This window comes from Rhinoderma darwinii, chromosome 1 (genome assembly GCF_050947455.1).
Source record: "Rhinoderma darwinii isolate aRhiDar2 chromosome 1, aRhiDar2.hap1, whole genome shotgun sequence".
Classification (NCBI taxonomy): Eukaryota; Metazoa; Chordata; class Amphibia; order Anura; family Rhinodermatidae; genus Rhinoderma; species Rhinoderma darwinii.
The window spans coordinates 33583686-33596602 of record NC_134687.1 but is presented as its reverse complement, the minus strand read 5'-3'; the positions used below and the strand labels follow the sequence as shown (position 1 = coordinate 33596602).

At 40.4% G+C, this 12917-nt stretch overlaps 1 protein-coding gene across 1 annotated transcript in view; it reads left to right on the top strand.

Annotated features, from left to right (window-relative positions):
• SLC75A1 (solute carrier family 75 member 1) overlaps window positions 1–12917 on the top strand; it is a 38861-nt gene that overhangs the window by 12133 nt on the left and 13811 nt on the right. The window contains exons 7-8 of the mRNA XM_075857348.1: window positions 4008–4113; window positions 9654–9765. Coding sequence (XP_075713463.1) covers window positions 4008–4113; window positions 9654–9765 — 218 coding nt within the window. The remainder of the gene's footprint in view (window positions 1–4007; window positions 4114–9653; window positions 9766–12917) is intronic.

Here is a 12917-nt window from a genome sequence, read left to right as displayed (position 1 = left end):
CCTATGTGGGGTGTGTAGCTATATAATAACTAAAAGGCGTTGGCCCACGAAAAACATGTGTCACCTATTCACAAGGAAGGTGCTAAATGTATGACTGCTGCGTGTCCAAACACTAGGACCCCAAGAGATCACGAAAACGAGGATACTGTTTGAATGGAGCGGTGTTCGCATGTGCGCACTACCGCTCCATTCAATGTCTGTGAGACCGACAGATAGTGGAGCGATGTACTCGGCTATTTCCATTAGTCCTATAGACAATGAATGGAACGGTATTGCGCACGCTTGAACACCACTCCCTTCAAATGGGGGTCAGGAGACCCTTGTTCTTGTGATCACTGGGGGTCCCAGCGGTCGAACCTGCAGCCATCATACATGAATGACCTATCCCATATGACAGGTGATAAATGTTTTTTGAGGGCCAACCCCTTTAGCTCTTCCTACAGTCTTAAAGCAGTTTTCCAGCTTTAAATAAATAAAACGTAATTATTGTATCATGAAAAGTTCGCCAAACTTTTTAATACACTGTGTATTTAATTCCTCACCATGTTCGAGATTGTTTGCGTTCAGGAAATGGAAACGTTTTTGTTCACATCCAAAGGCTGGGTTCACACGACCTATTTTCAGACGTAAACGAGGCGTATTATGCCTCGTTTTACGTCTGAAAATAGGGCTACAATACGTCGGCAAACATCTGCCCATTCATTTGAATGGGTTTGCCGACGTACTGTGCAGATGACCTGTCATTTACGTGTCGTCGTTTGACAGCTGTCAAACGACGACGCGTAAAAATACAGCCTCGTCAAAAGAAGTGCAGGGCACTTATATACATTATATGCGGGGCACTTATATACATTATATGCGGGGCACTTCTATACATTATATGCAGGACACTTATATACATTATGTGCAGGACACTTATATACATTATATGCAGGACACTTATATACATTATATGCGGGACACTTATATACATTATATGCAGGACACTTATATACATTATGTGCAGGACACTTATATACATTATATGCGGGACACTTATATACATTATATGCAGGACACTTATATACATTATATGCAGGACACTTATATACATTATATGCAGGACACTTCTATACATTATATGCAGGACACTTATATACATTATGTGCAGGACACTTATATACATTATGTGCAGGACACTTATATACATTATGTGCAGGACACTTATATAAATTATATGCAGGACACTTATATACATTATATGCGGGACACTTATATACATTATATGCGGGACACTTATATACATTATATGCGGGACACTTATATACATTATATGCAGGACACTTATATACATTATGTGCAGGACACTTATATACATTATATGCAGAGGACACTTATATACATTATATGCAGGACACTTATATACATTATATGCAGGACACTTATATACATTATGTGCAGGACACTTATATACATTATATGCAGGACACTTATATACATTATATGCAGGACACTTATATACATTATATGCAGAGGACACTTATATACATTATATGCAGGACACTTATATACATTATATGCAGGACACTTATATACATTATGTGCAGGACACTTATATACATTATGTGCAGGACACTTATATACATTATGTGCAGGACACTTATATACATTATATGCAGGACACTTATATACATTATATGCAGGACACTTATATACATTATATGCAGGACACTTATATACATTATATGCAGGACACTTATATACATTATATGCGGGACACTTATATACATTATATGCAGGACACTTATATACATTATATGCAGGACACTTATATACATTATGTGCGGGACACTTATATACATTATATGCAGGACACTTATATACATTATATGCGGGACACTTATATACATTATATGTGGGACACTTATATACATTATATGCAGGACACTTATATACATTATATGCAGGACACTTATATACATTATGTGCAGGACACTTATATACATTATATGCAGGACACTTATATACATTATATGCAGGACACTTATATACATTATATGCAGAGGACACTTATATACATTATATGCAGGACACTTATATACATTATATGCAGGACACTTATATACATTATGTGCAGGACACTTATATACATTATGTGCAGGACACTTATATACATTATATGCAGGACACTTATATACATTACATGCAGGACACTTATATACATTATATGCAGGACACTTATATACATTATATGCAGGACACTTATATACATTATATGCAGGACACTTATATACATTATATGCGGGGCACTTCTATACATTATATGCAGGACACTTATATACATTATATGCGGGACACTTATATACATTATGTGCGGGACACTTATATACATTATGTGCGGGGCACTTATATACATTATATGCGGGACACTTATATACATTATATGCGGGACACTTATATACATTATATGCGGGACACTTATATACATTATATGCGGGACACTTATATACATTATATGCGTGACACTTATATACATTATATGCAGGACACTTATATACATTATATGCGGGACACTTATATACATTATATGCGGGACACTTCTATACATTATATGCAGGACACTTATATACATTATATGCGGGACACTTATATACATTATGTGCGGGACACTTATATACATTATGTGCGGGGCACTTATATACATTATATGCGGGACACTTATATACATTATATGCGGGACACTTATATACATTATATGCGGGACACTTATATACATTATATGCGGGACACTTATATACATTATATGCGTGACACTTATATACATTATATGCAGGACACTTATATACATTATATGCGGGACACTTATATACATTATATGCGGGACACTTATACATTATATGCGGGACACTTATATACATTATATGCGGGACACTTATATACATTATATGCGGGGCACTTATATACATTATATGCGGGACACTTATATAGATTATATGCGGGACACTTATATACATTATATGCGGGACACTTATATACATTATATGCAGGACACTTATATACATTATGTGCGGGACACTTATATACATTATATGCGGGACACTTATATACATTATATGCGGGACACTTATATACATTATATGAAGGACACTTCTATACATTATATGCGGGACACTTATATACATTATATGCAGGACACTTATATACATTATATGCAGGACACTTATATACATTATGTGCAGGACACTTATATACATTATATGCGGGACACTTATATACATTATATGCAGGACACATATACATTATATGCGGGACACTTATATACATTATGTGCAGGACACTTCTTTCAGACGTAATTTGAGCCGTTCTTCATTGAACTCAATGAAGCACAGCTCAAAATTTACGGCTGTCAGAGAAGCCTCGCAAAATGCGAGGAGGAGGAATTACGGCTGAAACGAGGCAGCTGTTTTCTCCTTGAAAACAGTCTGTCATTTCAGACGTAAAAGCCTCTCATCGTGTGAACATACCCAAAGTCTAAAAACCAGTTCAGACCTAATAAGTTTCACAGCTAAATGTTTGCCACAATTGTATTGACAATCCTCTGTGAGCAATACAGACTAACAAAACAAATCTCATCCCTGTCCTTATAGTTTGCCTCAATGAATCAGTGCAGGTAAAATATATCCACTGCGAGTCCAGGCTGTTTAGATCACTGGGGATTCTCCAGACTGGTTACAATTGTAGCAAAATCTCAGCTGCGAGAAGATTTAGCTCAATACATGTTTTCAGCCTCTGAATGTACACAATGGGTTTCCATACAGACAGCAAGTAGAGATCTTGAAAATGGTAAAGAATTTAAACACTGTCATTGTTATCACGGTGTCATCACTACATCATGTAGGAATGTACACAAAAAAAGTTTTTATTCCCAGACAGACCCCTTTAAATTTAGCAAATTGAGGCCATTTATGCCCTATGTTCTAATGTGGAAAACTGCCCCTTCTTATATCTCCTCTGTTTCAATTTGTTAGGCTCCATCCATAATGGTTGGATTTCAAGGGGCTTCAGACCTGCTCAGTCCTGTGTCCTTACTCCACTTCTCAGCTGTAACAAGAAGAAAGGACCGTCCTCCAGAAAGTATGTTCTAAAACTATCTATCTATCTATCTATCTATCTATCTATCTATCTATCTATCTATCTATCTATCTATCTATCTATCTATCTATCTATCTATCTATCCTCTATCCTGCAGAGGGCCCCTGTGCAAAGACCCATAACCTAACCTCGCCCGCACGCTTATAAAACGATACAAATCTAGATTGCACTGATCAAACAATACAATCTGATTGACTGAGAGGCTCAGCCAACCAGTATTAGGCTTAATTTCAGCAGCGCCGCTATCTCGGATCAATAACTAGTCCGAAGATAGCGATGCTGCTTGCTATGTGCGGCGCACTCTATCTGGTGGTCTTGGTCACGTAGTTGATTACTAGGGGGCGAAGACAAGCAGACAGAGCAAGCCTCACCAGGCCCCTCCCCTCCTAATACGTTTTCTAAGCAATAGATCGGCGCGGCCGTGTGGCAGACGGATGGGCCGCCTTCCACCCTTTGCACTTTTGGCAACTCACAGATCGGGCCCCCTTCCTTAATATATGTTACTGATGGCATCAATAACATATGTGAACGAAGGGGGCCTGATCTGTGAGTTGCCGAAAGTGCACAGGGAGGGAAGGGGGCTGAGCCGATCTATGTGTCCTGGGCCGGTTTTAGACAAAGTGTGGACCTGGGCAAAGTTAAAAGTGGGGCCCCAAATGTTGAATTACTCTATCAATAATGCAGTCAATTCAGAAGGTGGTGTGCAGAGAACTGCATCTCTGATTTCTAGCGCCTCCAGGAGTGGTACAAGCCCCAAAGCATTTGTCCCCCCTCACACAAAAAAATTATCAATATACATATACAGTTATTAAATCATACCACTATACCAGATTAAATATTACCTGCATACTGTTACTGAATAATACCCCCACACCATAATCACATACTGTTACTGATCACAACTCACTATTATAAGACCAATATTACCAATAATAACACAATATAAGGTTCAAATAATAACGCCACACCATAACCACATAGTGACTGAATAATACCCCCATACTGTTACTGAATAATACCACCACACCATAACTAAATAGTGACTGAATAATACCCCCAAACTGTTACTGGATAATACCCCCACACCATAACCACATAGCGACTGAATAATACCCCCATACTGTTACTGAATAATACCCCCACACCATAACCACATAGCGACTGAATAATACCCCCATACTGTTACTGGATAATGCCATCACACCATAACCACATAGTGACTGAATAATACCCCCATACTGTTACTGAATAATACCTCCACACCATAACCCCATAGTGACTGAATAATACCCCCACACCATAATCACATTGTGACTGAATAATACCCCCACACTGTTACTGAATAGTACCGCCACACCATAACCACATAGTGATAGAATAATACCCCCATACTCTTACTGAATAATACTGCCACACTATGACCACATAGTGACAGAATAATACTCCTATATTATTACTGAATAATACCCCCACACCATATACCACGTAGTGACTGAATAATACCCCCCATAATGTTACTGAATAATGCCATCACACCATAACCACATAGTGACTGAATAATACCCCCATACTGTTACTAAATAATACCGCCACACCATAACCACATAGTGACTGAATAATACACCCATACTGATACTAAATAATACCGCCACACCATGACCACATAGTGACTGAATTATACTCCCATATAATTACTGAATAATACCACCACACAATATACCACGTAGTGACTTAATAATACACCCATACTGATACTGAATAATACCCCCATAATGTTACTGAATAATACCCCCATACTGTTACTAAATAATACCTCCATACCATAACCACATAGTGACTGTATAATATCCCCACACTGTTACTGAATAATACTGCCACACCATAACCACATAGTGACTGAATAATACCCCCATACTGTTACTAAATAATACCGCCACACCATGACCACATAGTGACTGAATTATACTCCCATATAATTACTGAATAATACCACCACACAATATACCACGTAGTGACTTAATAATACACCCATACTGATACTGAATAATACCCCCATAATGTTACTGAATAATACCTCCACACCATAACCACATAGTGACTGTATAATACCCCCACACTGTTATTGAATAATACTGCCACACCATAACCACATAGTGACTGAACAATACCCCTATACTGTTACTGAATAATACCACCACATCATAACTACATAGTGACTGAATAATACACCCATACTGTTACGGAATAATACCTCCACAACACAACCACATAGTGACTAAATAATACCCCCATACTGTTACGAAATAATACCGCCACTCCATGACCACATAGTGACTGAATAATACCCCCATACTGTTACTGAATAATATTGCCACACCATAACCACATAGTGACTGAATAATACCCCCATACTGTTACTGAATAATACCGCCACACCATAACCACATAGTGACTGAATAATACTGCCATACTGTTACTGAATAATACCACCACACCATAACCACATAGTGACTAAATAATACTCCCATACTGTTACGGAATAATACCTCCACACCATAACCACGTAGTTACTGAATAATACTCCCATACTGTTACCGAATAATACCACCACACCATAACCACATAGTGACTGAATAATACTCCCATATTGTAACTGAATAATACCACCACACCATAACCACATAGTGACTGAATAATACTCCCATATTGTAACTGAATAAAAAGCACTATACAAAGACCAATATTACCACCAAATAGTGACCCTATAGTGGTAGATGCCAGTTATACACAGGAGCTCTGCAGACCAAATAAGTGATTACAGCACATTTTTATCTAGTGACTCCCAGGTGGTTTTCTCCTATTAGAATTGTTCACTATCCCTTTTTTCTCCATACGGCCCAGACCACTGTGACGACTCATTCCAGCCACGACTTGTCTCTGCAGAATTTGACACATAGACATGTTGTTGGTTTCTCACTTTTCCAGCATCCTCTCCACCTATACCCCATCCTCTAAAAAAAACTCGTAATCCACAGTGCCCCAGATGGTAATAATGATCCCTCAGTGCTCGACACAAAAAAAAATGCCCCCTCAGTAACCGTGCCCGCCTTTATGCCTCCACAGTAATAATGCTCCTTGTAGATAGATAGCGCCACACAGCCCTCCCTCCTTGTATATTGTGCCATATAGCTCCCCTTTAGTAGGTAGTGCCACACAGTCCCCCACTTTGTAGATAGTGCCACTCAGCCCTCCTCCCTTGTATATAGTGCCATATAGCCCCTCTCCCTTGTATATAGTGCCCCTCAGCCCCCATCCCTTGTATATAGTGCCACACAGCTCCCCCCTCTCCTTGTATATAGTGCCCCTCAGCCCCCATCCCTTGTATATAGTGCCACACAGCTCCCCCCTCTCCTTGTATATAGTGCCTGTAAATCACAAAAGTAAATAAAAACCACCACGTAAAATATGAAATGTGACAAATGTAACAAAATTAGATACTTTTGTTGCAAAATAAGAGTATTTGGGCTTAAAATGTTTGTCTACCAATCACCTTGACCTAGGGGCAGCTGCACTATTCAGTGGTCAGACATAAGTCACACATTTACATACCTCCGGGTCCGGCTGTAGGCTTAACTTTGACTTCGATGATTTTTGGGGTCCTATTCTCTATTACACACTAGAAGAGAGAAAAATTTGCCCATACCTATTAAAATAAAAAAACATCAGTAAATGAAATCCCCAAATTCTCCTCTTCTGTAGATTTGTTAAAAAATCGATTCAGCAGATTCCTAGTTACATTTGTATTAGGGAAAGCTGGGTGACAACCACTATTACCATGCATTGAGGGGTCTGACCGCATAGCATTGAGATATGGAAATGTCTGGGATACAAAGAAGCACAGCAGTACAAGGCAATAATGTACAAGCCCATACAACATACATCACACCTGATTACATATATAATATATGTATGTTAAATATACTGTATACATGCTAAATGATCTGTATAACATAATAGAGCTATATAGGTCACCGTGATTTAGACTTCAAAATTCATTTTGTAACATGGTCCATAATAATTCAGAGTTGTAATTCCTGTGGTGACCAGCAGAGGGTGCAGTTATGGTAATACTTCGCCCATACAGCCCCATAGTAAAAAAAAAAAGAGGCTCTGGTCACAGTATAGCGGCCGTTCTGCAGCTCTGCTCCTATTTAAGTGAATAGGAGCAGAGGTGCAGCATGGCCGCTATGCGGTGTACGGAGCCGTCTGCTTCCGACACTGACCACTGCAGATCGCTTCGGGTGTCGGATCCGTACCGATCATATACTGATGACCTATTCTGTGACAACCTCTTTAAGTAAAGTCAAAGCCTCATTCTGCATCTGCTATGGGGCTCATGGACTGATGGGCACTTTAGTTTGACCTGTACCCATCCCCCTTCTCCATAGAAGGTCAGAAACCACATCAGAATCCGCTCAAAAAACGCCCCGAATCTCGCCCATTGTTTTTATTGGGAGGCAGAGGTGTTTTTTTCCCTGGACAGTTTTTGACTGCACAGGGGGAAAAAAATGCAGCATTTCTTAACTTGGAGCGGCTTCCGCCTCTGAACCTCCATTGAAATCAATTGGAGGCAGAAAAAAAAAGCGCCGCTCGATTGAATCGTTTTTTTGTGCCGTTTTTGCATTTGATTCATAAAAAAAAACGCCTTAAAATAGCGCAGCAAAAAAACATCAAAAACAGCTGGCATTTCAGAATTTGCCTCAATTGAGGCAGATTTTTATCTGCTTAGCAAAATACTCTGTGTGAACATGCCCTGTTCACACAGAGTTTTTTTCCCCATGTTTTTTCACGTGGAAAACGCGCCAAAAAACGTCCGAAAACGCCTCCCATTGATTTCAATAGGAGGCGGAGGCGTTTTTTCCCCGCGAGCGGTAAAACCGTCTCGCGGGCAAAAGAAGCTACATGCCCTATCTTCGGCCGTTTACGTCTCTGACCTCCCATTGACATCAATGGGAGGTAGAAAAAGCGTTTTTTTTGCCCGCGGCATACAATGGCCGCAGGCGAAATACGCGGCAAACAGCGTACAGGCAGATCAAAATCTGCCTCAATATTCAAGATGGAATTATGAGGCAGAATTTTCAGCCTGCAAAAAACTCTGTGTGAACATACTAAAACATTAAGATGAGATGTTTTTGGCCACGTTTTTTACCACAAATTGCCATGGTTTGTGAAGCGATTTCACCTGTAAAATCCACATGGGCAAAAAAACGTTGCAAATCAAGGTAAAAACACGCGGTTTTTGTAAGAGTTTTTTTTTACTGCATGGCCAAAAACTTCTCCTCTAAATGCATCCTTACAAAGATTGGGGGAAAAAGAGGACGAATAAGCCTCACACCCTCCTGTCCTGATCTTGTGGCAGAGTTGCGAGGCCATTACTTATAATGATCAATGGATCCTGTGAGATCTTCCCGCCCGCACGCACTGATACCACATGTCTAATAGCCGCTCTCTTCTATATAAAGATCTGCAGAATCTCCGTGTCCTGGGCCTGGTCTACTTCTCGTACCTCTTCCTGTTCTCTGGTCTCGAGTACACCATCAGCTTCCTGACCCACCAGCGCTTCCAGTTCAGCAGGTAATTCGACTTATTCGCGTGCTGCTTGGCATTCGGGGGAAGCTGTACTCATGTGTTTATGTAACTGGTGTGTATATATATATATATATATATAATCTGCATTGTTATTCAGAGTCAGAGCAGTTTCTATAGTCCCGGTATTATATTCATGAAACAGGAGGCTCAGGATGAACATGTTTCGCAGTGCTGCAATGTAAAGCAATGTGTAAGAACATAAAAAAAAGTGAATTTGCACATTTCATCTTCGAAAATGTATTCGATGGCTCGCTACATCTTTGGCTGAATCTATGGAGGCCTCTTAGAATAGATTTTTCTGTTTTTTTAAAGAATTTAGAAGAGTACAAATCTGCAAGAAGTTCCATTTAAGAATTGCATATATCTAATTGATACATTGATTTTCCATATAATAAAGGGAAGCTGTGTGCACCTATATACATGTACATTGTTCGGCGAGCGCTGATGGATCGCCAATGTATTATCAATGTGCCAATACCGGGGATTCCTAGTAATGGATTTCCTGCTGCATTTCTGCCTATAAGTGCCTGATGACTACTACCCAGACACGAGGAGATCATTTAGCAGCATCCATTCCCAATAAATGACATTAGAGAGTAGCTAACCATAGACATAAGACAGCGATCGAATGTCCTGACCACTGGCAGATCTTTCTATTAGGATTAGGGCAAACAGAAGGCTTTATTGCTGGTTTGTAGAAACAATATTGAGTGGGGGAATGAATCCAATTCTATAGCGATTTCTCCCAGTCCATAGATATAGGCCGCCAGCATTTAGGGTCTTCCTCAACCCATCTCTACCATATGGAGCCAGCATAGCGTGCCACCTTAATAGGGTTGCCCTCCCAGTCCATAAACATAGACCGCCAGCATAGGGTCTTCATCAACCCATCTCTACCACATGCAGCCAGCATAGCGTGCCACCTTAATAGGGTTGCCCCTTCAGAACAAGACCTCTTCATATGTAATATTAGATCATATAGACATAGTAGATGGGGGTTTCCCTGCTCTAAATAATATAGGGAGGTCCTGAACAGAGAGTCACTGTGAAAAAGTGGTTAACACTACGGTAGACAAAGATTGGCCGTATATGACGGTATAGGTGCACTGAATGGCATTGGTATTATGGCACTGTTGTTTGAAGACTGTATGGCACATATCATTTATTTATTTTTTCTAAACTATTTTCTATTTTTCTACCCAAGAAAAGAAGAGGGTATTTTGCTCAAGTGCCCACGGTCTTTTCTCTGCTGCTTGGGGCCATAATACCAAACAGTAAAAAGTTGTTGTCCATAGCAGAAGCGGTCCGATATTGATAGTAATAGTGACGGCCTGATGTTGGTAGTGACCCCAGGGACGTACATAGATTTCTTAGTAAATGTTAAAATGAGGCCCCATTATGGCGCTGGTTAACACGACCAAACCCCTCACCACCTGGGACAATATGTTGGTCCTATGCACGTAGATTCTCGTTAACTTTCAGTAATTGTTACATAATAATAATAATCATGAAATAAGCGATGACGCCACATAATACAGAGGACACGTCTCCCTCCACGTCCAGTGTGCGGTGCAGCAGACGAGCTGTAATATTCCTGGAATGTCGCCCTGAGCGCTCGGCCGGATGTGGATGAATTTGCTGCCCTGTTTTGTGCAGGATTAGCAGATTCGGCTCCGGTGTCAGCTTATTCCTGAAATTCCATTTTAAATGAATGAGGTGGGATTATATGTCGCAAAATGTGTCGAGGACGCAGCGCCATTCACAGTGGCTAACTAGACCTCCACCATTAACCCTTCCACTGCTCTTCTCATAGCTTGGCAGGCCATAAAAGCTTATCAGAGATGGACTAGATGTCATTTTATTACTTTTATTATTATTATACACATATAAATATGACATTGCGATATAGATTTTAGACACTGATTTATAAGTAGGCATGTAGACGGGTGAGGCTCATTTTAAAGATGCTAACATGGTGGTTAGAACCTACTTTGATCTACTTTTGGATGAATCTTTTATATGGACCGCTTAAAATACATTTTGAATTATTTAAATACTTAGATTTATTAATATTGTCTTACATTTACACAGCTTAGAATTAGACTGCACCTAGTTTATGACCGTGCCTCATGCTGGATGATACATTTGGACCTTTAGGCTGGATTCACACGACCATGTTACGTCCGTAATGGACGGAACGTGTTTCGGCCGCAAGTCCCGGACCGAACACACTGCAGGGAGCCGGGCTTCTAGCGTCGTACAGAACTATGATGCTAGGAGTCCCTGCCTCTCCGTGGACCTACAGTCCTGTACTGAAAACATGATTACATAACTATGATGCTAGGAGCCCGGCTCCCGGCAGTGTGTTCGGTCCGGGACTTGCGGCCGAAACACGTTCCGTCCATTACGGACGTAACATGGTCGTGTGAACCCAGCCTTAGAGACTTCTGTCTAACTTTAGATCACCTCTTGGTTATTTTAGTCCACTTCTTAGGCCTTTTTCACACTGCGCTAAAAAAATACCGAAGTCTGAACATGTTGACGCGTTTTTGATGCATATTGACTATGGGAATTAGGCGCGATTTCAGCACTTCTTAGGGGTACTTCGCACTGAGTAGTTTGGCACTGTTTTTGATGCGGAGACCACATCAGAAACCGCGAAAAAAACGCCCGAAATCGCCTCCCATTGATTTCAATTGAAGGCGGAGGCGTTTTTCCCCCGAGATTGGTTTTTATAAAAAGAAGCGACATGCCCTATCTTCAGGCGTTTCCGTCTCTGACCTCCCATTCTGCCCCGTGGCACTCAATGGCCGCTGCCAAAAAACGCGGCAAATAGCAAGCAGGCAGGTCAAAATCTTCCGCAAAATTCCTGATGGAATTTTGAGGCAGCTTTTTCCGCCTGCAAAAAACTCTGTGTGATCAGGGCCTTACGCACTAACAATTGACCTGATACGCGTCTACAATGCGTATTCCTATTGATGTCAATTGGAAGCTTAAAGCATGTGTTTCTGATGCATTTTCCGGCATGTAAAACGCGTCAAATAAACGCTGTGTGAACAAGGCCTTATGTTGCATCTTGAGGCCACGCCCTCTTTTTCTGCTAAGCCACACCCTCTTGTCGGACGAGTTCTTTTTAA